The sequence below is a fragment of the Bubalus bubalis genome, chromosome 4 (assembly GCF_019923935.1).
Source record: "Bubalus bubalis isolate 160015118507 breed Murrah chromosome 4, NDDB_SH_1, whole genome shotgun sequence".
NCBI classification, from domain to species: Eukaryota; Metazoa; Chordata; class Mammalia; order Artiodactyla; family Bovidae; genus Bubalus; species Bubalus bubalis.
Genome location: NC_059160.1, coordinates 36,159,848 through 36,185,453, shown reverse-complemented (window position 1 = coordinate 36,185,453; position 25,606 = coordinate 36,159,848). Strand labels below are relative to the sequence as shown.

At 40.2% G+C, this 25,606-nt stretch overlaps 1 protein-coding gene across 1 annotated transcript in view; it reads right to left on the bottom strand.

Annotated features, from left to right (window-relative positions):
- Window positions 1–746: 746 nt before the first annotated feature.
- The window catches only part of SSPN (sarcospan), a 44,081-nt gene continuing 19,221 nt past the window's right edge, over window positions 747–25,606 (bottom strand). The window contains exons 2-3 of the mRNA XM_006075154.4: window positions 9,601–9,687; window positions 747–2,649 (exon numbers count right to left, since the gene is read on the bottom strand). Coding sequence (XP_006075216.3) covers window positions 2,284–2,649; window positions 9,601–9,687 — 453 coding nt within the window. The 3' untranslated portion in view covers window positions 747–2,283. The remainder of the gene's footprint in view (window positions 2,650–9,600; window positions 9,688–25,606) is intronic.

Below are 25,606 nucleotides of genomic sequence, written 5' to 3'. Positions count from 1 at the left end.
AAGCCCTACATCATATATACATATATATATGTCTCCTGATTATTATCAAGTTTATCATTATGTCAGTTCTTACAGGTTGCATTATTTTAAAAAAAGGAAGCACATAACCTAGAGTTATTCTACCATTTGAAATACCTTGTGAGTTGCTTGTAAAGCATGGAGCACCTTAGTGTTGTGTAGGATTTAATTTTCTGATAGAAAAATTTGTAGTGTTTGCCATAAAAAAAAGTTTTTTAAGGTATTCAGAGTGTGCTTCTAAGGGTGCTTTATTCATAGTAATTAACATTAAAGCACTGGTTTCTTACTCTTTAAAAAAGAGCCCACAGAGTATCAGTCATTTTCTTTTGTAGGAAACTATTAAAATAAAAAGTGGACTCAGTTATTGGAATTTTTTAAAAACAGGGCACAAAGTATTTTTCAGGTTGTCACCAAGAGGCTTGGTGTTGTGTTGATTTAATTTTTGTGCATGATCAAACCTCTGCTCTCGAGTCATCCACTAAGCCCCCAAATGTGCATTTTTGGCCTGAGCTAGTATGTAGGAAGGTCATTTTTAAAGCAAGTCAATACATAAAAAGGTTTTAACATCTGTTAATCAAGTGTTTTATCTGGAGGGCATAAACTGTATTTATAATCCTCCAACTAACTTAATATTTCCTGTTTTTTTTTATATTTATAGTATGTAATAATTGACACTTCTGTCACAATCAATGGAATTATTCAAATGCCTTATAAAGCAAACACAGAAATTATTTTTTAAGGGTAGGATTTAATTATTAGTAAAATATATCTATAGGCAATGTGGAGAAGGAAGCAAATTTAAGCTCAATTATTATCTTGAGTTTCTGCTTTCAACAGAGCAGCCTAATAAAGAAAGTTCTTGGTAACATTTATGCTACATGAATTTGCATCTGAGCTCCTTCCTTAAAACATTGTTATTGTTCCAAATTCAATGATAACAATAATTAGGGAGGAAAGTCTCCCACCATAGTGTACTTGTACTCTTAAGTCAGTCACTTCAAAACAAAACAAAACCGAAAACTACCCTCCAAGTCAATGGCCCAGTGTTCAAACAAGGACCTCAAAATATTAGTTTAAGGCTCTAGTCGACTGTGCATACAAATCAACAATAGGGTTACATATCAAATAGAGTTTCATGAATGGAACACATCAGCATTACCCAATCTTCCTCAAAAGTACTTAGCTGCCAAGAGAGAAACTTTATAAAACATCACAAATGTGCTATTTGTATAAACATTTCCCATTACAAATGCTCTTGTTTTTATTTAAATGAGTATTTTTAACCTGAGCTATTAATAAAAAAAAATTTTTTTTCTCCCTTGTAAAGCTTGGCTTTCAGAAGGAAGAATCATTGAGCCTCCTCTCTTGTGAGTAATTTCTCTAATACCGATGGTGCTACGTAAGTACAGCCAGAGCTCATTAAATAGACTTCTGAGCATCATTATAATTAACAATTAGCTAGAAATGAGTTCTAATGATTTGTTTTAGATGACAGAATAGAAGCATAATGTAATTATTTTTAAGCCTTCTACATCAGGGAAGCCCCATTAAGAATATAGCTACCACCAACTTTCAATTATTGAGAAGCAGACAATCATCCAAAGCATTCACTAAATGATCTGCTTACAGACCCAAACTGAGGGAGCAGAGGAGAAAGGCCACCCCAGCCCAGGTGTTTGTAATTACTTAGCCTTTTTACAAAGTCTCTTCCTTTTCTACTCTGCTCTTTTAGGCTGTTTTTATGCCTTGGAGACATCTCTACCAAGGAAAATAGAACAGAGAGTCACCCTGGCTGTTCAGTTCTCCCCTAGGTCCTGCCTCCTGCCTTCCTCTGAAGTGTAGTGACAATCATGGCAGGAAGAGTGAGGGGCTGGAGGAAGATTCTAGAAAATTTAGCAAGTGGGCCTGAAACTGTCCTAATCAAGCTGGACTAACAGGAAAGAAGATTATATAAGTAATAGATACAAGAGTATTAAGAATAGACTCCAGACTCTAAAGGTAGATCTATACCTTTCTCTCTGTGTTCTGTGGGGTTTTTTTTTTTTAACATCTCAAAGTCAATTTAGATCTTAAAAATTTATTTAAAAAAATACTATGGAAACTTGAAAAAATGCTCTTTTATTTCCTGAAAAATAGAAAAATATTCCTTTAGAATGGTGAATACTGATGATTGTCAAAAGTTTTTCTTCCTTCTCTTTCTCTTCTTTTAAAAAAAAAACCTCTCAGTCAGGCTGCTGTTTTCTCTTCCACCTTTGAGCAAGCATGTTAGACCTTTTGCTGCTGACCTTCGGAAGGTGTCCCGGAGCACATCCTGACACCCACATAAAAGACCTGGTACCTGTGTTTCCACATCACAAAGCAGGCCAACAAGCACACCAAGCCACAGACCAAGTTCAGAATCATCTGGATGAGCAGGAACAGTTTGAAAGTGCCAGTGATGCTGGAACAGTCGGTCACATCCTGGTACACAAAGGTCCTGCTGAGGGGCTCGGAGGAGGGCAGTTTGCACTGGCAGGAGTCGAACGCGGTTCTGCAGGTAAACTGTGCGAGCTGGGCATAGTGGTGAGCGGCGAACGCCACGGCCAGCACACAGACTGTCAGGCCAAGGGCACTCAGCACAAAGTACAAGAGCTGCAAGAAAGCAGAAGAAAGGCTTTCCAGTTACAGAGAATGCTGGATGACTACCGCCAAAGCTAATACAGAAGACTTCTTCTCTCCTAGGAAGCTCCCCCTCTCTCCTCAGAAACATGGTGCCCAAGATGTGACAACGGCTCCTTGTGGACTGCTAGTGAGCCTTCCTGACGCTCTGATGGTCTTTTCATTTGTCGTACAGATGGAGGGTGTTTTCATGAATCGAGCCAACAATTTGAGCTTAATCTGGGGATGTTTGTGTGTGGGTGTAGCAGGCAGCTTAGATGAATCCCAAACACAAGAGCCATCCCTGAAGGACAGACTGTATTTCTTTTGACCTTAATGATTGCTGATATAAAGACTGCAACAACACTAGAAGCGGGGAACAAGTTTCTGCAGTGTAAACACTGTGTTGGCCCAAACTGGCAATGATTGGTCAACTAGCAACATGTGTTAATAAAAAAACAAGAAACTATGTTCAGTGGCTTGTGTATGTGCTAAGTTACTTCAGTCGTGTCTGACTCTTTGCGACCCCATGGACTGTAGCCTGACAGACTCTTCTGTCCATGGGATTCTCCAGGCAAGAACACTGGAGTGGGTTGCCATTGCCTTCTCCAGGAGATCTGCCTGGCCCAGGGATCGAACCCGGGTCTCTTCCATCTCCTGCACTGGCAAGCGGGTTCTTTACCACTAGCATCCCCTGGGAAGCATGCTCAATGGAATGGTTGCCAAACTATGTCCAGGAATGCCAATATCCCCAGTCAGAAGTTGCTGGGAGAAAAAAATATATAGCTCCAGAAAGTAGGTTACTTAATGTTAGCTTCATCATCTGTAAGTCTCATCTCAAGACCACCTATAACCATGTAGTTTCTGAGCACAAAAATAAGCTGTAAATTGCCCCTTGGTCACCAAGGTTCTAAGCACCATTAGCCTGCGTGTTAGCCTTAGAATGGACAAGTCTGGTGAAAGTTCTAACTCTGCTACTAAAGAACCATAGAATCCCTGAACAACTCAGACATTTACCCTAAACCTGAAATATTTTGATCATGAAATTGTGAATGCTTGTTGATGTGACCGCTATATAAACCATTTTATAGAACAAGAAATCTTCTTGTGATTGGACTTCCCTACTGGAATCCTTCCTCTTGATGGTCCAGCCTACTGAGGATCTAGATAAGGAACAGAGTCCCCAGCTGTCGGCACTGGTGTGCTGAACTAAGTTCTTAGTGTAAGAGTTGCACACCTATAGTCAAAAGATGCTCATAGAGCAGTTCTGGTGAATGTAAACTCCTCAAAGGAAAATCAGGCACATCCAGTCCAGGTTCAGATTAAAGTTGATCTGAGGGAGGGGGAGGGAATCTCAAGAGGGAGGGGATATATATATATATATATATATATATATATATATATATATCTTTGAAAGTGTTAGTTGCTTAGTTGAGTCCGAATCTTTGGACTCTTTGTGACCCCATGGACTGTAGCCTGCCAGGCTCCTCTGTCCGTGGAATTTTCCAGGCAAGAGTGTGTATATATATATATATATATATAATATAATATGGTATTATATATTGTATATATAGTATATATATTATGACTGATTTCCGTTGTATGGCAGAAACCAACACAACGCTGTAAAGCAATTATCCTCCAATTAAAAAATTGCTCTGAAAAGATTATGCCCTCCCCCCACGTCCAAGTAAATGCAACTCAAAATAAAAACATACATGTAAAATTATAAACTACATGCACATAAGTCTTACAGATTAGTGATTTTCCACACAGGGACAATTTCAAGTCTTAAATATAGAATACTTCAAAATTTATTTTTTCCTTCTTGAGTGTGATATGTGGTGTGGTGTGTGTGTGTGTGTGTGTGTGTGTGTGTGTGTTGGGGCTCTGTGCACGGATCTCATTTGCTTGGAAGCTTCACTGTAGACACAAAAAGAGAATGCTGCTGCTGCTAAGTCCCTTCAGTCGTGTCCAACTCTGTGCGACCCCAGAGATGGCAGCCCACCAGGTTCCCCTGTCCCTGGGATTCTCCAGGCAAGAACACTGGAGTGGGTTGCCATTTCCTTCTCCAAAGCGTGAAAGTGAAAAGTGAAAGTGAAGTCGCTCAGTCGTGTCCGACTCTTAGTGACCCCATGGACTGCAGCCTACCAGGCTCCTCCGTCCATGGGAGTTTCCAGGCAAGAGTACTGGAGTGGGGTGCCATTGCCTTCTCCCAAGAAGATAATAGACCCTGGTTAAAGCCACTTGGACTTCATGTGGCTGCAAGAGCAAAGAATGCAGGGGTTCTTCGGATCTGCTCAACAAAAACATCTTAAACACACACTCCCTTTTTCATTTTCAAATCATATGAAGGATTGTCACATATAACCCACGTTTCTTCACATGTGATGCAGTTTATGGAAACCTCTATCTCAGGGACATAACAAGGATAACCTATGCACAACATGTTTATTCTCTCTTGGAGGAAGGGAACCACAAACATACAAAGTGGCACTATCTTAATAAAAATTAAGAGGAACTATTTGATTTGTAATATTGAAAACACAGCCTTGGTTCTGCCTGTCCCCCAAATTTTCAGTGGGCATATTTTCTACAAAAATAGGCTAAAAAGTATGGATTTATTTTGTGGGCTCATTGAGGCAGAGTATCTGAAACATTTTGGGTTGTTTTTGAAATATTCAGGCTTGACAACTGACTTCAAACCCTTGATGCCAAGGACCAGACTAAATTGTGCTGGCCACGTGGTACATGCCTGCTGCTGGAAGCGCGTCTCCAGTGCAGACGCAGGGGACTGGGAACAAATTGCTCTGGGAACATGGATACAGCAGAGACTCTACCAGCAGAGAAGGCTTAAAGTAAAGGGATAATTTCCCACCGGAGAGTCATCTGCTTCTTTAGAAAGGCCCCAACTAGAGTATTCTTTATACATTTTAATGTCATCAATGGATGGCACTATGAAAGTCTTGTCATAACACCCTCCACACACACACTCACATATATATCCTTAGAGAATTTCTAGAGCACCCACTGATGCATTATCTTGAAACAATGACAATAATCCCTTATTCTTGATCTGTAAATTAGTCAAACTGTTGCAAAAAAATTTTTTTTTCTCATAACCATTATGAAAATCCATCTGCTGAAATGAGAGTTTTGTCTCTTTTTAAAAGAGAACTTTTTGGCCTAAAGATCAAAAGACTTGCCAAGACATTTACCAAGCGCACAGCAGGGCTGGATGAGGATTACATGCATGTGCTGGAGAGCCAGACAGCCTGGGTTAGAATCCTGGTTCTCCCCCCTTAACTATGAACCTTGGGCAAATTAATCAATCCCATGTGTCCCTCTGTTTCTTCATCTAACACTGGCTTCACAGCATTACTCTCAGGATCCAAAGAGTTGATATATGTGCAGGGCTTAGAACAGTGGCTGGTACGCAGTAGCACTATTTAAGTATGTGTGAAATAAACACATTAGTAGACATGGAAAGAGCTGCCTATTCTCAGGACTTTTAGGATATCAATCTTTGTCTCCTATGTCAGGTGAGAGTAACAAAACATACTTGGCTTGTATAAAAGATGTAAATATTTACACAAATACGGAGAGATTACTCAGTTTTAACCGAGTATCTTAAATATGCTAAAAGCCTCAAGAGCGCCAATGAAAGCCATACCCCTCCGCTCCTTTAAATACGAATACATTTTCATTGGTGCACTAGCTCACACATGGTGATTCTGCTTCTCCCACTGCAGAAAAGCATCGGGCCAAGTAAACAAGAGTGAGCCACAGCATCAAGTTTCTTCTCCATTTCAAGACATAAATATAGACTTGATCGGCCAAAGCCTATGGGCCACTTCTGCAGCGCTATAGCATTTTTCCTTCGCGGCTTTCAACTCAGCCGATAGCAATAAGCCTCTGGGTCAGAATCTGTAATTTAAAATCAAGTGGCTGGTTTTACCTACAAGGCACAAATAAACTATCAATGAAAGTGTTTACGATGACCTTGGGAATGCCAGCAAATATATCTTGCTAGCAGCGCGGCTCCGGCCTCATCTGTCTTGCGGGTGACACGCCGGCGGCCGGCGCAGGACAACGGGCGGAGGCGGGCGCCCCCTGCACTTATGTAACCGCGGCCCCGCGCTCGCCGCCTCTAATTGGTACCCGGCCGCCGCTTCAGCGTTCAGTTACTTCGTGAGGAGGGCGGTTTGGCTTCAATTTAATTATCTTCCCAGTGGCAGGCAGGGTAAGACCCCTCTGCTCCTCGATGGGCAGGGGGAAGCGGCGGCAGCCCGGGGGCCCCCCGGAGGGCGGTGGGTACCGGACCATTGCGCCTCCAATACCGGGAATGTGACTCCCGATTGTTTCCGCAAGCACATGAACCGGACACGATTCTGAAAACCATCAAGGTGAGCCCCGAGAAAATAGAGCCACGAGAATGGGCAGGAGGCCCAATCCGCGGCCAGATGGCCCCCCCAAGCTCAGGTGCAGAGTCCAGGGAGAAGAATGGAAGGATGCTTACAGGGCCTGCCAAAGGGCCGCCGGAAAGATTGTGCTAGCTTGAGATGAAAGGACAAGCTGCCGTGGCTATTTCTGTAAGGAAAAGGGGAGGTGTGTGTGTGTGTGTTTCTGTAAGGGAAAGGGGAGGTGTGTGTGTGTGTGTGTGTGTGCGCGCGCGCACGCTCACTAGCACAGGCTGCAGTGAGGCGATGTCATCACCCTCGGAGGATGGCTTGTGCTGGCCATCTGGGCGTTCAACACAAGGAAATTCTCTCCAAAGTGTGGCCAGGATATCAAGCACTAAAATGGTTTTGCTAGTAAGAAACACCACAGGAAGGTGCGTTTCATCCCCTCTCCTTTAAACGATGTGAGAAGCGCAAGGGTAGAGTGGCTGTAGACTTTGGAAAACCCGGAGATTGACTGAAGCTCATTTTCGACCTGAAGATAATACAGCCGGCACCTTAGAGAGCTGGAAACTAGCATCACGAAAGGTCACATTCAGGAGAAGAGAAAGTGTTTCTGTATTTGTCAATGTATGTCACAGGTGGAAAAAAAAAGATAGCTAATGAGATCTTCCTAGTGGGGACTTCTCAAGCTGGCTGACATTAGCAATGCCTTTTTAATTTTGTTTATTTGTCCTTACTCCTTAAGTGAAGACGTTTAGGCTTTAGGGGCCTCTGTGAAGATGATACTGTCTCCTGGGATCATGGGGGAGACAGAGAGGGAGATGAGGGCGTTTCATAGAAATTGATGAGCGCTTTTAACCTGATGAATGAAGTTCACATGGTTTAACATATCATTTCTTACTAGGCTTTCTGGCTTTGAAAAAAACCCATTACTAAGCCTTGCAGTTTATTCAGACTTCTACTCAAAAAGTAAACAGGGATGATGTCTGCTTAGTCTGGCCTTCTTTAAGGAACACCCTCAGACAGAAAAAGTAAAATTTCCAAGTGAGGCATATCCACAAAAATTCTAACTCTTTCAATTTTTAAAATAGCATCCATTCAATTTTTAAATTAGAAAAGTTACATCTAACTATTGGAGAACACCTCAAAATTGAATAGAAAAACCTTCCAGAATGTATCTATAATCCCACCACTCAGAAACTATTTTTTTCTTCTCTGTACATAAGAGCTATTTTTTTATTTTTGTACGATCATGCCATATATTTTGTGTAGCCAGTTTTTTTGTGAGTCAAAATAATTTGAATATTCCTTCACTAGTTACTCTTTTACAGTGACTTAAATATGTATACATAGATATACATATCAGCACATTGTTTTTTATGTCAATATACTGACATCTTATTTTCTTCATTTTTGTAATTTCCAAATGATATAGTTAACTTACTCTTATGCCCTATGCTTTCTTATTTTAGTGAACTAAAGAGTATCCAGTCCAGGTTCGATGCACGATACTGGATGCTTGGGGCTGGTGCACTGGACGACCCAGAGGGATGGTATGGGGAGGGAGGAGGGAGGAGGGTTCAGGATGGGGAACACATGTATACCTGTGGCGGACTCATTTTGATATTTGGCAAAACTAATACAATTATGTAAAGTTTAAAAATAAAATAAAATTAAAAAAAAAGAAACAAACAACAAAAAAAGAGTATCCAGTTTTTGTGTGTTTTCTTGTAGAAGAAAAATAAACAATGTGAGTGGATACACACCCCCCCCCAAAAAAAAAAAAAAAAAAAAAACCACCACCAACATTACAGAAAGCTTTTTGTTCTCTGCTGCAGGAGTCGAAAGAGAATGTACGAATTGAATTTCTACTAACTCTGATGGCTGAGTGGGGTGTTTATCTCCCTAAACTCTGAAAGGGTGTGTCTGTGTTTCCCTTTAGAGCAGATTCTACTGTGCAGTGAAAATGCTGTGTACTTGAATTGGCTCCAACCAAACGCACCATCTCTAACAGGAAAAAGACACACACAGGAAAGACACACACTTGCTACACCAAGCATATCCCAATCTCCCACCTTTGCCCTCAGACTCTTGGCACAGATCATTTGGGTGCACCCAATATACTTTTCTCTGCCTCAGTGATCCCACCTACAAGGGGAAATGCACTTAGACTGCTTTGTTATTAAAGCATTCTAAAAAAAAAAAACCCAAATAGGAAAGTGGGCACTGATCTAAGACACCTTTTTCTTAGCCAAGTGTTTTGTTGAACTGACAAATTTTCGATATTCCTTTTAAGGGCATTGGAGGACAGACTTCATATGCTCCGTGCAAATCCAGTTCATGGAAATTAAGACTTACCAAAAAAAAAGACTGCATTACCTCTGGGGGCTGGATGAATGCCCTCCTAAAACATTTTTTTGCCTGCCTAAAAATCCAATTTCTAGAATAATCAGATATCCAACCCCTTAAAAAGTCCTCCTTGATTTTGTACTCATGTTTCTTTGTATGTGACGATAAAAGAGAAAGAAAAATGACAACTTACTTTCATGGCAAACTGGATACATGTCCGTTCATCAACTTGATAGGAGACACAAAGCATAAACAAACCGAGATAGGCCACTAAGCAGACCTGCAAGCAAGAACAAGGATGAAAGGATGTTATCCGGGCAAGCTTTCCAATGACATCAATCTCTGTGTCTTTCACCAGTAACATCCTTGTTATCAAGGTGTTCGTTTCATTTGCTTATCTTTATGGGATATTTTTCCTCAGCTTGTGGAACAGAGTTTTAAAAATAGGAAAGTCAATTTATTTCAATTTAGCCAGTATTTATTAAGTCCTTTTGATGTGCCAGGTGCTATGCAAGGTCCTTCAGTGCATACGATGATGAACAAAACTTCCTCAACCTCAGTAACTGTATAGTCCAGGCCAGGCCACAATAAGTGCACACACTATTCTAAGGCAGGGCATTCTGTGTCAAATGCTATTCAGAGAAGTACAAAAAGAGGAAAAAAAACAACATTGAGTTGGGCAATTAAAAAAGCCTTTGCTAAAGAGGTGGATTTGAAATGGTTCTTGAAAGGGATGGTGATCATAGTAATGATCACTAACAGTCACTGGATACTTTGTGGCTGGGGCTCTTCTAAGTTTCCTGTGGATTTCTTCATGTAATTAGGACAAAACCCTATGAAGTAGGTGCTATTATGATCCCTGTATTATAAATGAGGAAACAGAAGCACAAAGCTAGAAAATGCTGGAACCAGCCCTTAAATCAGGTAGCTTGGGTGAATCAGTATGGGCAACAGCACAGACACAGGAGTGTGTGTGGAAAGAAGGGTAAACATGTATCCACTGTGGAAATAACAAAATATAGAGCAGGAAAGGTAGGGGGGAAATCTGGGGAGGTAGAACTGATTTAGCAAAGAGTGGGGCTCCCTTGAGCACTTTTGATCAGGGGGATGACATTTTTCAAGACATGTTTCAGGAAAATGAGCAGTGGGTGTTGGGTGGTTTGGCGGTGAAAACATCAGAATCTTGTTTTACTCATCTAAAAGCAGGATTAATCCATCCAGTGGGCCAGAGCTCAGAGGGTGGTGGACAGCGGCAGAGAAAGAGGTGAGAGGAAAGGTGAAGTAAAAGTAAAATCTATACATCTTGACTATTGTGTGATTGATGGGTGGACAGTGGAATAGGAGAAATAGAAAGCTATCTTCAAGCTCTTGAGTGTCAGTGACGGAAAAAGCGGGGCTGCGCCTGACAGAAAGAAGGCTGCAAGAGGCATGGCAGCTTATAAAACATAATCTATGTTTAAAACAATTTTTAAAATCAAAGCACAGTTAATTTATAATGTTGTGTTAGCTTCAGGTGTACAACAAGGTGATTCAGATACACACACACACACACAGGCATATATATATATTTCTTTTTTAGGTTCTTTTCTATTATAGGTTATTATAACATATTGAATATAGTTCTTTGTGCTATACAGTTGGTCCTTGTTGTTTACCTATTTTATATATAGTGTTTATCTGCTAATCCCAAACTCCTAATTTATCTCCCTCCTCAGACAGTAAAGAATCTGCCTGCAATGCGGGAGACCCAGGTGCAATCCCTGGGTCAGGAAGATCCCCTGGAGAAGGAAATGGCAATCCACTCCAGGATTCTTGCCTGGAAAATCCCATGGGCAAAGAAACCTGGCAGGCTACCATTCATGGGGTCACAAAGAGTTGGACATGACTGAGCAAGTAACTCTTTCACTATATATATATATATATTTTTTTTAAGGTTCTTTTCCATTATAGGTTGTTACAAGACACTGTATATAGTTCCCTGTGCTATACAGTAGGTCTTTGCTGTTTATCTATTTTATTTATAGTAGCTTGTATCTGCTATGTTTATCTATTTTATATATAGTAGGAAATGGCAACCCACTCCAGTATTCTTGCCTAGAGAATCCCAGGGATGGCGGAGCCTGGGGGCCTGCCGTGTACGGGGTCGCACAGAGTCGGACACGACTGAAGCGACTTAGCAGCAGCAGCAGTTTGTATCTGCTAATCTCAAACTCCAAATGTATCTCCCCCTCCACCCCCACTATCCCCTCTGGTAACTATAAGTTTGTTTCCTATGTCTGTGAATATATTTCTGATTTGTAAATAAGGTCATTTATATCATTTCTAAAGAGCCCATATATAAGTGATATCATATGATATTTTGCTTTTTCTGACTTCACTTAATGTGGTAATCTCCAGGTCCATCCATTTGTTGCAAATGGCATTATTTAATTCGTTTCTATGGCTGAATATGTTCTGGAGAAGAGACTAATTTGAAAAGGTATGAACTCCAGAGTTCACGGCAGCACTATTTACAGTGGCCAAGACATGGAAGCAACCTTAGTGTCCATCAACAGATGAATGCATAAAGCAGACGTGGCACAGTAAACACGTGTGTGGATAGTGCTCAGTTGTGTCTGACTCCACGAACCAGCAGGCTCCACTGTCCATGTAATTTTCCAGGCAAGAAGACTAGAGTGGGTTGCCATTTCCTACTCCAGGGGCTCTTCCCAATCCAGGGATCGAAACCACATCTCTTGTGTCTCCTGCATTGGCAGCAGATTCTTTACCACTGTGCCACCTGAGCTTCCTGACATAAAACATACTCGATCTGATTTCCTTTTTAGTGCATTAGTTTCTTAAACTCTGATTTACAGTTTCTAATCAAAGCATACCTATTCACATTTCAACTTTGGAAACCTTAAAATGTTGCTAAGTTCTACTTTAGGATGGAAAACATAAGCAACCAAACTGCGTTTTCCAATAAGCACAGTTTTCCTAGAGACAAAGTTGGAAGTGTGGCTGAGAGTCGCCCAGCAAGTCAACGAATGGCTGGTTTGGTGGTATCATAACTCCTACCCCCCAGGGCCAGCTTTGAACCTTGGACCATCTCTGCTAGAGCAGTAGATCTATTTATTTACAAAGCCCACATAGCATTTTAAGGTAGCACCTCTATTCCATTCTCCCTTTGATTACAAAATCAGTAAGTATCTTGTGCCCTCACAGGTTCCCAAGTTGAGAGTTGGTCAGATTTCCACTGGGCTGTGAAGCCAAAGCCAAGTCTTCTTTGAGTGCAAGCTGTTTTCAGGGTTTTCTGCCATTAGAACAGGCTGATGGTTAAAGAACATAGATGACTTTTCTGGTGGAGAGCCAGAGTGTGGGTTGGAGAGGTTTGGGTAGAAAATACAGCAGATAGAACCCAGAAAGGCAGCTTTTCAGCAGAGCATTGACAAATGTGCAGGTAATGATACAGAAATTATTTGTGTAGTCCACAATGTGGCTGTATTTTCAAGTGAGGTATGAAGTTCTTTTTCAAAGTTTGTTTTAAAAATATATCTAGAGAGGGGGATTCAAGAGAGAGGGAACATATGTACATGTATGGCTAATTCATGTTGATGTATGGCAGAAATCAAACCAATATTATAAAGCAATTATCCTTCCATTAAAAATAAATAAACTTTTAAAATATATAAATATATCTAATTGAAGTGTAAATTTGATAAGGCCTACTGAGCGACCTCACTTTCACTTTTCACTTTCATGCATTGGGGAAGGAAATGGCAACCCACTCCAGTGTTCTTGCCTGGAGAATCCCAGGGACGGGGGAGCCTGGTGGGCTGCCGTCTCCGGGGTCGCACAGAGTCGGACACGACTGAAGCGACTTAGCAGCAGCAGCAGCAGCAGCATAGGGGCTTACTATGTATTTTTCAAATTAAGAATCTACAGAACTGAAACAATGGAAGAAAGACCTTTTTTTGTTTATTGGCCACAAGCCCAATGGAGACTTTTAAACTTGCTTCCGTGGGGACTGTCAGACCCTAAGCACGTGTCTGGGGTCCATTGTTAACATCTGTCCACAGGTGCACAGAGTCAGGCTCTCTTCCACGTGACTGCTTTTGTCCCTAGCGGCTGCTGGGAAGTTGGCAACTGCCAAGACTCTCCCCTTTGTCTTTAGGAAAGACACGTTCCAACAATCAAGCCTAAATGACCAGTATCTTAAAAATCTAACTCTGCCTTCCTTGCACAATTTTTTTGACTTCAGTAATATCTACTTCTGTGAAGGCTTAATTTAGCTTGTTTCCAGCAAGAAGTAGCACAGAAACATATACTCTTACTCTAGAGTAATTCATTTAGTCATGAGATAGAATTTTTTTTTTTTTTTTTTTTTTTTGAGGCCAGACTTTTTTCAACATCTCCAGGAACTGAGTGATAAGAAAAAGTTTCAGCCTTCAAGGAGCTCTCAGTCCAGTGGGGATGAGAGTGAAGTTACAATACCATGTAAGTACTAGACTGTGTCTGCTGTAATACATGGAAGGGGTGATTAATCTGAAGGTAACTTGAAGACACTTCCTGGAAGATGGATTTTAAAAGGTAAGCAGAAATCAAGCAGAAGGATGTGAGGAAGAGTAGAGAGAGTACTAGCAGGTACAAAAGCATGGAGAAATGCCCAGTAAACATCCTTTCCCGTAGTTCCGGTGCAGAGGATGGAAGAAGAAAAAGCAAAAGATGAGCTTGCAGAGATGGACAGGAAGTAGGTCACAAAGGACTCATTCCAGTCTAGGACATTTGAAGCAAAGGAGTTATGTGATTGCCTTTGCCTTTTAGAATGGTCTTTCTGGTTGTGAAGAATGGATTAGGGGAGGAAGACCAGCTAGAAAGTTGTTCTTATCTACAGAGAAATGGAGCATGCCTGAGCTCAGGTAACTGAGAGAAAGGAGGTGTGTCTGAGTGATGTGAAGGAAGCAGATCTAAGGCTCTGAGAACTAATTAGATGTGAGGGCTGAAGGAGAGGGAGGGATCCGTGCGATGCTCAGTTACTGCCATGAGGTGCCAGGTGGATGGAGTTCACATTTAGTAAGTCACGTTTAATAAGAGGAAAAGCAGAATAGGAACTGAAACCAGTGAAGCCCACATGAACTCAAAGGTCAGTCACATGGGCCTAGAACTCAGGAAAGAGGTCTGAGCTGAAGATAAGCCCTTGAGGCAATGGAAACCATCAGAAATGCTGTTTCACCCAGAGACAGTCTAGGGAAAACAAAAAAGAGCCAAAGAAGTTACCCAGTTATGAAGAATCTTTGGATAGTTTGAACAGAAAGCACCTCAAATACACTTCTTATAACTTTGGTTGTACCCCATGACATGTCTAAATACTATGAAAATGATAATCCTGTATACCTGTGGCAGATTCGTTTTGATGTTTGGCAAAACTAATACAGTGTTTGAGGTTTAAAAATAAAATAAAATTAAAAAAAAATGATAATCCTTTTGGATTTTTGAAAGTTTCAGCTTCTATGTCCTGCTGTTGCTGCTGCTGCTGCTAAGTCACTTCAGTCGTGTCCGACTCTGTGTGACCCCATAGACGGAAGCCCACCAGGCTCCCCCGTCCCTGGGATTCTCCAGGCAAGACTACTGGAGTGGGTTGCCATTTCCTTCTCCAATGCGTGAAAGTGAAGTCGCTCAGTTGTGTCCAACTCTTAGCGACCCCATGGACTGCAGCCCACCAGGCTTCTCCATCCATGGGATTTTCCAGGCAAGAGTACTGGAGTGGGGTGCCATTGCCTTCTCTGGCTTCTATGTCCTAGTATAGGTTATTTGCTATAAAGCCTGGATCAGTCCAACATATTTTAACTTCTTGGCTCAACTGGCTCTGGAAGGAGAGTGAGGGAGTTCATTTTCTCACCTACAGCTTTGCATATTAGAACAATACTTTTTTTTAATGTTTGTCCAAATTGTTTTAGATAAATGTTAAAACAAACTATTATAGATACAATTGAAAGCATTATTACCCTCCCAGTCCCAAAGATGAACACTATCCTGAGGTTGATCTGCAACTTTCCTAATAATTTTTCCCATTACCCTTAATTACATACATCTCCATAACAAAACACAGAATCATATTATTTCTTATATTTGTGTAAGTCTTACCATACTACAGTATGCTTTTGTAACTTGCTTTTATTCATTTTTAATTTAAGGATAATTGCTTCACAGTATTATGTTGGTTTCTACCAAACATCAGTATGAATCAGTCATAGAGAACAATACTTTTTTATCAGAGAATTTATTGGAATTTAGAATGCAAGCACCTTATAGAAAAGTAGTATTTATTGAATTGTTGTTGTTCAGTCACCAAGTCGTGTCCAACTCTTTGTGACCCCTTTGTACTCTTTGTGCAGTACTCCAGGCTTCCCTGTCCTTCACCATCTCCTGGAGTTTGCTTAGATTCATGTCCATGAGTAAGTGATGCTATCTAACCATCTTATCCCCCCACCGCCCTCTTCTCCTTTTAGCTTCAATCTTTCCCAGCATCAGGGTCTTTCCTAATAAGTTGGCTCTTCCCAACAGGCAGCCAAAGTATTGGAGTTTCAGCTTCAGCATCAGTCCTTCCAGTGAATATTCAGGGTTGATTTCCTTTAGAATTTGTTGAATAGTTAAAGCTGAAGGCTTTATGACCACAGGGAGAAAAGCAGATTTCTCATACCAGACCAAGAGTCTTGTTTCCTGAGCCGGCAGGACCTGGGCATGCCAGGAAGACAGGGTGTTCTGGCTTCCCCAAGCGGGAAAGGGCACGTTCTTGTTAATGAGCAGTGACACTCACCAGGCCTCTCTGGAACAACATTCTTGGATTCTGGGCAAGGGCTTCCATTAGATATGGGGAGGTGAAGCCCATGGAACAGGAAAAAGGCAGTTATGTAAGATTTTCAAGAAGGCATCCATTGGACCAGGAGCAGACAGGTGGAATCACTGAACAAAATCAGACAGGACTTGGGTGGCAATGAGAAAACTAGTGCTGAGGGGTTAGCCTCGAAGAGCTTGTGTAGATCTAGTTCATATACAGATGGATAATTATGTTGATAGCAAAAGCTTGAAAGAAGTTTTTAATGAATAAAGAAAAAAGCCATCATTTAAAACCTATTCTTGGATGCGTGTTTCTGCAGTTTGTTCAGCAAGAAGCGAAAACCTAAGTCCTGAATTTCGCATTCTAAAGAGCTTCTTTGTCTGCTCAGAGTGAAGACTGCATCATCTCGTGTGAGTTAGAAAGTTAAGCAGAGTTGAAATGTTCTCTGAATCTTAAGTCCATGTCCTGAGTCTTGTCACTCTTGGTTTGTTATGTTATTTGGCCTGTTGTACGTGCAGCGGTGCATTTTGAGGGTTGGCTTATTATGAATAAAGAGTGAATCTTGCACCCAGGGTCTTGCAGATTTAGCTGCATATCATTTTTTTCCCCTTTTCATTCTGACATAGCAAGAAGGTATCACCCTAAAACATTTTGTGAGAATGTGAATTATTGGTATTTACTTCGCTCCATGTCATATTTATATGCTGGTCTTGTGACATTCACACAACCTCCAACTTATTTGTTTTCTTCTTTTTGTTGTCGACAGAGCTGCCTGACAGGGCTATCTGGGGAATATAACCTCCCCTGTCAAATGCCTTTCAAGGTTTCTCTCCTCCTTTCATCCTCCCTTTCATTTGTGTACCTGAAATGTGATTCTATTTCTGTAAGTTAATCAACGTTCACCCTTGTATTTAAAGTACTTTAATTCAGTCAATAGAGTAACGAAATGAACTCTCTTCTCATGTTTGCACAGCCAAAATGATCAACAAGAGATGAAGCAGAACTATAAATGTTTCTCTGGATATTTCTCAAGAGAATTTCTATGGATTTTCACCTATTTAGTAGAATTTAAGGTAGTGTATCAGAAATAAGTTGCAACAAATGATAGGTAGATTGCAATCTGTCAAATGAAGCAGTCTCAAAAGAATTGCTTATGAATACATAGCTTATCAGAGACTTAAAAATATACAAGAGGACATTTCATGAGACTCTATTAAAAGATGTCTATTGGATCAAGATTTCTGAAGAAATGGATAGAATATTTAGCACAGCTTCAGCATTTTTACTAGATTCTCATTGCAACTGCCTCTGGTAAGAGGTAACCACAAGTCTAAGGTAGTGGTTCAGAGTTACTTGGAGGACTTGGTGAAAACTCCTTTATCTCCAGGATTTCTGATCCAATAGGCGTAGGGCAGATCTGATCCAATAGGTCTAGGGCAGAGACCAAGAACTTGCATTTCTAACAAATAAGACAACACTTTGAGAACCACTGCCTGCCTGCTAAGCCGCTTCAGTCGTGTCTGACTCTGCAACCCTATGGACTGGAGCCCACTGGGCTCCTCTGTCCATGGGATTCTCCAGGCAAGAGTACTGGAATGGGTTGACACTCCCTCCTCCAGGGGATCTTTCCAACCTAGGGATCGAAACCCTGTCTCCTGAATTGCAGAAGGATTGTTTACTGCTGCGCCACCAGGGAAGCCCTGAGAACCACTGCTGCTGCTACTGCTAAGTCGCTTCAGTCGTGTCCAACTCTGTGCGACCTCATAGACAACAGCCCACCAGGCTCCCCATCCCTGGGATTCTCCAGGCAAGAACACTGGAGTGGGTTGCCATTTCCTTCTCCAATGCATGGAAGTGAAAAGTGAAAATGAAGTCGTTCAGTCATGTCCGATTCTTAGCGACCCCATGGACTGCAGCCCACCAGGCTCCTCCGTCCATGGGGTTTTCCAGGCAAGAGTACTGGAGTGGGGTGCCATTGCCTTCTCCATGAGAAACACTAGTCTAAGCTGAAAATGTACTCTTCTAAATGCTGATGCCCAGTATGGGGTTTATCTGGATGGTTAGGGGTTAAAAGTGATACACAGACTTGTGGGGTTTCCTACAGAAGAGTTGTTTAGTACCAGTAGTAATGAAATGTAACAATAGTTTCCCCATAAATAAATTCAGTCATGGCTATTGTAGCAAAATTCCTTAAAATTGGAGGGAAAAACCCTTTGTCTTCATTACTACTTGAATATGACCTCATTCTAGAGCCTGTAGCCTTAGTGTGTGTAGTCGATGATTGGGGAGCATCTCTAAATCACAGTGTGATGTGGCACTCCGCTACTGTTGACAGGCACTGCCTACGGCACTCCAAGCCAGAGTAAAGCAAACATCCAATACTGGACCATCTCTTTAGCGGGGTGCTGGTAAACGATTACCAGCTACAGGGGTGGGAGCTGCTAGTTGCAGCATTTGTTAATTTCCATGGTGGAAATACTGCTACCAGTGCCGATTTAAAGCTACCAATGTGAAGTCACTGAGCACAGAGTTGGGAAGAGATGTACACAATCAGTTTTCACTAGCCCATCAGCTGTACCCTAGTGCACCCCACACCCCTACCGCACTGTCTGTCCATCAGAGGTGCCCTAGAGCATCCTGCACTTCCTACCACATTGTATGCCTTTGGAAGCATCTGGTTACCAAGTGGGATTCGTTTGTAACTAAAGAGCAAAGTTTGGCAACTGATGCAAAAAGCCGACTCACTGGAAAAGATGCTGATGCTGGGAAAGATTGAGGGCAGGAGGAGAAGGGGACGACAGAGGATGAGATGGCTGGATGGCATCACCAATTCGATGGACATGAGTTTGAGCAAGCTCTAGAAGATGGTGAAGGACAGGGAAGCCTGGCATGCTGCAGTTCATGGGTTCACAGAGTCCGACATGACTGAGCAACTGAACAGCAACAACAAAGAGTAAATTTTGACACATTACTTTTTATTAGTTGTTTGGAATCACTGAAACTAGCCTACAGAATCAGTATAAAGGTGCAATAGTATAAAGGTGCAGGGAGAAATCCTAGTACTCATTTCCTAATTTGTGAAAATGGAGTAAGAATTGTGGCAGCACAATCTCTGAGCTCTTGTTATTCATGACCATGCCAATGTAGGCATCAATCCCCAACTGAGTTGAGCTCAGCAGCTTTATTGTGGTAGGCACTAGGAAGAAAAGTAAGATAGGGTTTTTGTTTTTTAGAAATTTACTGTTTAATCCCTACTTTGCAGAGAAATTGAGGCATGGGAAAATTAATCGCCATGGAGAATGTCATTTGACCAGGATAGATCCAGTGTAAGAATGAGCAGCCCATAGCAACTTATTTAAACTGTTATTTCCTGACTGCTCATCAAAACCTCTCATGCTGGGACTTCCCTGGTGGTCCAGTGGTTAAGAATCTGCCTGACAATGCACAGGACCCAAGTTCCATCCCAGATCTGGGAAGATCCCACAACTAAGCCCGTGTGCCACAGCTACTGAACCCAAGCTCTAGACCTCATGAACCACAACTACTGAGCCCATGTGCCATAACTCCTGAAGCCTACGTACCTACAACCTGTGCCCCACAATAAAAGAAGCCACCAAAATGAGAAGCCCATGCACTGCAACTAGAGAGTAAGCCCCTGCTTCTTGCAACTAAAGCCCATGCACAGCAACAAAGACCCAATGTAGCCAAAAATTAATCAATTAACTAATTAATTAAAAAACTCATGCGTTCCATAATGTAAGGAACATTGAATCAACTGTGATTTTTTTTTTCTTGCTGTGCCTTAGTTTTTAAAGACAACAAAGTGTTTTCTGTTAATCAGGCTGTAAATATGGTAGAATGATGAAGTTATCCACTCTCCACATTTGTTATTATTATTATTTTAAATTGTATTTTAAGGTAAAAGCAAGATAAAAGGACTAAAAACTACTCTAATCAGATGAGATGAGAAAGGTAAAAATAACTCAAAAGCATGAAACATCAAGTTACAGTTCATTCAACAAGTGATTACTGCTTCTTTAGTTTTAGTTAAAGCACATATGCTAGAACTAAATCTTTAGATTTAGTTAAAATCAAGTCTAGAACTATAATCAAGGAGACAGTGCTGCATAGTGGAACAAATGTGGACTTTAGAGTCTGACTCTTGACCTTGACACTTTGCACCTAAAAGATCTTGAACAAAATTATAGCTTCTTAGCCTTGATTTTGTTATCTGTGAGATGCAAACAATACTGCCTTCTTTTGATGGTCAATTAAAGAATTAATGATAATGTAAGTAAGGGGCCTAAGATAATATCTTAACAAATGGATAATAACTTCTAGTGGTTACTACCATAATTATTATTGCAATTAGAGCCACTCGTACATTTATTACAGTAAGCCAAATTTAGAGTATATTTCAGGGGTCAGAAATGTATTACCAACTTAAGCAGGTTTAGAACTGAAAACACATGTACTGTCTTGGTTACAAATATCACAGTATTTTTTATTAGCACCAGTGGATACTTGGTGCAATCTTTATGTAAGAAAAACTAATTAACAAGTCTAGATTGTTTGACATTTTAATGCTAATATTGAGCAGTTTTATGTGCCAGGCATTAAACTAAGAACTCTTTGTAAATTATCTTCTTTGGTCTTCATAAAATATCCTTGAGAAAGTTGCTGTTATTACCCCATTTTTATAGATGAGGAAACTAAAGTTCAGAATGGTTTTATGCTCAAGGTCATATAGCAAATACAGAGCTCAAGGCTGTATGTGGTCAGGAGTACAGAGCCTGACTCTTAACCATTACACATCCTGGCTGCCTCTCTCTGGAGGACTCTAGACAGCCCTATAAGAGAAGGAGAGCTGCAGAGATTTAGAAAACATTCCATCATCTGCCCCTCTCCTTGTGGGAGGGCAGGAAGCTCTGCTCCTGAGGCAGGGCTTGTGTAAAGATCAGTCTTTGAGATCCAGACTCTGTCTAGGCTGGGGGATGGGGACACAGTCATTGAGACTCAATCTCATCATGTATAAAACAGAGAAAATAAAACTTACTTTATAATTTAAGGATCATAAATAATGTGCTCAGAAGGGTAGTAGGCATTATTTTTTTCCATCTCATATGACCTCAAACTGTGCCAGTGTAACTTACTCTGAAATCTGAGCTGAAATGAATGATATAAATAGATGTAGCCCTCTATCACATCTTAGAAATAATCTCATTCTCTTCATTTAATAAGTGTTCACTGTGTATCTACCATGTGCTAGAAAGTCTCTGAGGCTCTGGAGATACTAGAGGCTCCAGAGGCTCTGGAGAGTTATGAAAAGAAGCAAAAATTGCTGCTTTGATACAGCCAATGCTTTAAAGTGGAGAGGCAGAACTTAACAAGTGAATTAAATAGAAATATAATGTGTTGGGGCTTCCCTGATGGTCCTGTGGCTGAGACTCTGTGCTCCCAATGCCTGGGTTCGATCCCTGATCAGGGAAGTATATCCCACATGCCACAACTAAGGATCCTACAGGCTGCAAATAAGATCTGGTGCAGTCAAATAAATAAATATATATTTTTTAAAGAAATATAATGTGTCAGTCATTGAGAAGAGCTATGGAGAGCATAGCACTTAACATCATGGCTTCTTTTTCACACAAACATAATATACAGTAATCAGCAAAAAATAAATAAATCCTTAAAGTGATATGTTTTCCCTAAAAATGAATTGGTAATACCCAGCAATTCCTTAAGACAAGATGGTAGACTCTAGGTTGTTTCTAATGAGACTCTCATTGATTATTATTCCAAGAACATGTATCCACTCTAAGTTAGCTGAGACCTCACAGGCTCCCAGAGAATGGACAACAGAGGATAACTACATAAGGGGTTAGAGCAAAATGGGCTGCACCTACATGGCAGAAACTGGGCCAGTATATCTTAGCTCTGGATCTGACAGATCGGGATTCAAAAGCCACCTCCATCACTTTTTAGCTTTCAGTCTCAGACAAGGTAACCTCTTTGAGCCTCAGCTGCATCATCTTGGGATGATAACCACAGTACCTACTTCATAAATTGCTGTGAAGATTATATAAGACAGCATGTGTAAAAGGTTTATTATAGTACCAGCACACATGAAGCAGTCAATACTTGTTTGTCAAATACATAAATGAATAAATGAATCCATTCATTGAGAGATTTGGGCTACTTTTGCTTTCATAGCAAAGACCTACTTTTCAAAAATCTTTCTAATAATGTGACCTAAATAGCTTGCAAACACCTAAGAATTATAAAACCTCTTTCTCTATTTCTTTTCTTTTGTGCTACAAATCTAAATATTTATTATGTACTACTCAGGAAGTGCCAATCCTGGTAACCATGCAGAGCTGTATGTGTTTCTCTGATTACACTATTATGGTTTTACAAAGATAAGCATTTAATTTCTGAAAAAAAAAATGCCATGCAGTTAAAAATATTTTCTATCCATAACAGATCCAAAATTAATGTTACTTTTTTTAAAAAGCAAAATTGTTTCAGCCTAACTTAGTGTTCAGATATTAATAGGAAGTTCCAAAAGTGATAGGCATGTAAAAGTAAAGGTTCCAAATTAACAAGAATTTATGGCAGAATTGAACATCAGGATGAGAGGAGAACACACTTATGGTCAATTAATGTACAACAGAGGTGAATATACAGTGGAGAAAAGACAGTCTCTTCAATAAGTGGTGCCAGGAAAACTGGACAGTTCCATGTAAAAGAATCAAATTAGAATACCCTCTAACACTGCATACAAAAATAAACTGAAAATGGATTAAAGACCTAAATGTAAGACCAGAAACCATAAAACTCCTAGAGGAACACATAGGCAGAACACTCTTTGACATAAATCATAGCAATATTTTTTTGGATCTGTCTTCTAAAGCAAAAAAAAAAAAGCAAAAATAAACAAATGGTGCCTAATTGAACTTCAAAGCTTTTGCACAGCAAGGAAACCATTGACAAAATGAAAAGGCAACCTGCTTAATGGGAGAAAATACTTGCAAATGATATGACCAATAAGGGGTTAATATCCAAAATGTATAAACAGCTCATGCAACTTAACATAAAAAAAAAAAATTTAAACATGGGCAGAAGACCTAAATAGATATTTTTCCAAAGAGGAAATGCAGATGGCCAACAGGGACATTAAAAGATGCTCAACGTGGCTAGTCATCAGGGGAATGCAAATCAAAACCACAATGATGTATCACCTCACACCTGTCAGAATGGTTGTCGTCAATGAGAACACAGATACAAATGTTAGCAAGGATATGGAATAAAGGGAACTCTCCTACACTGTTGGTGGGAATGTAAATTGATGCAGTCATTATGGAAAACAGTTTGTAGGTTCCTAAAAATAGAACTCCCATATGATAAAGCAATTCCACTCCCAGGTATATACATATGAAAAAAAGAAAAACATAATCTGAAAAGATACATGAACCCCAATGTTCACAGCAGCAATATTTTCAAAACAGGCAAGAGATGGAAGCAACCTAAGTGTCCATCAACAGATAAATGGATAAAGCAGATGTGATATAAATATATGATATATGTGACATATATGATAGTGATATATATGGTCTATATATGAAGATGTGATATATATATATATCATATACACATATATAATGGAATACTACTCAGCCATAAAAAAGAATGAAAATTTGCCATTTGCAGTAATATGGATGGACTTGGAGGGCATTATACTAAGTGAACTAAGTCACACAGAGAAAGACAAATACTATAAGCACTTATATGTGGAATCTAAATACAATAAACAAGTGAATACAACAAAAAGGAAGCAAACCTACAGATACAGAGAACAAACTACTGGTTACCAGTAGTGAGATGGGGAGAGGGCAATATAGGAGTAGGAGATTAAAATGTGCACACTATTTTGTATAAAATAACATACAAGGATATATTGTACAACACAGGAAATATAGCCAATATTTTATAATAACCATAAATGGAGTATAACCTTTAAAAATTGTGAATCACTATATTTTACACCTATAACATATAATCACCTCTACTTCAATTAAAAAATTCCAACAAGAATAAAAAAAGATGAGGGGGCAAACTGTAACAATCTGTCTCTAAACACTACAAATACAACTGTATAAGCATTAAAATATAGCACACTAATTATAACCTTGAAAAAAATTTTTTCTTAGTTTTTATTAAACTAAGCTGGTGGCTCTAGAGGTAAAGAACCTGCCTGCCAATGCAGGAGACATAAGAGACCTGTGTTCGATCTCTGGGTCGGGAAGATCCCTGGAGGAGGGTATGGCAGCTCACTCCAGTATTCTTGCCTTGGAATCCCATGGACAGAGGAGCCTGGCAGGCTGTGGTCCACAGAGTTGCAAAGAGTCAGACATGACTGAAGCAACTTAGCACGCAAAATAGCAGCTTCTTTTCTACCACAAATAAAGCTATAGCTAGCAACAACTTTTTATAGCTAGTAAGTTTTGCTAAGGAGTGTTTTATTTGGCTGACATATATTAGGAAGATACTCAATGCCTTTCCTCTTGCCTTAGGAATCTACAACCCCAGAACTTCATTGCTCTGCTCTTGTTATTTTCATTTTTCCATTACACTAAAAGTTGTCAATGAAGAGATGTAGTACAGAAATACTCTCTTCATCTAAGGATTAAGTGCCACCTGCTCCAGAAGAGTTTGGGTTATGACACACATCCCCATCTGTGCATTTCTATGTATTTTCTTGGAGGGAACAATTTGTAATTTTTAGTTTGCAAGTCAGATTATTTTTACAAGAAGCTGATAAAGATCCAGGTCAAAATTTCTCAGCAAAGAGATAATTCTAGATGATGAATTCTCTCAGAGAAAATTATTTCTTTGCAGAGTCTAAAGAGAGAAGACACTTGCTGAACCACACCCAAGCTGAGCTCACCTGTAACATCTCAGTCATTTTCTTCCCCTTTGTTACTATTATTGTCTTCTTGCCTGAGGAGTTGTTACCTGACAGATCTATGTCTGAATTGCTGTAATTCTATCGACTTTTCATCTATGAGTTTGCAAAGACATTCCAATCGAAGCAAAATCAATAATTTATGTGCTAATAAATTGAAAAAAGCAGGTCTATCATCACCTAGAACTTTCTTTAATCTAGATCGCTTTGGAAAATAAATTGTAGAAGTAAAATTTCTAAGAATTTACGAGACAATTCTTCAGGAAATTATTGCTCTTGCCATTGCTGGCAATGAGAGTAGATTCAACTGATTTGTTGAGATAAAAGATCTGATTGCCTGGCCAAGAAATATGAAGTGTTAAGAAGCACATACCAGACTGAAGTCCTTTGTTTGGTAAAATATATCCTTTCTAATTC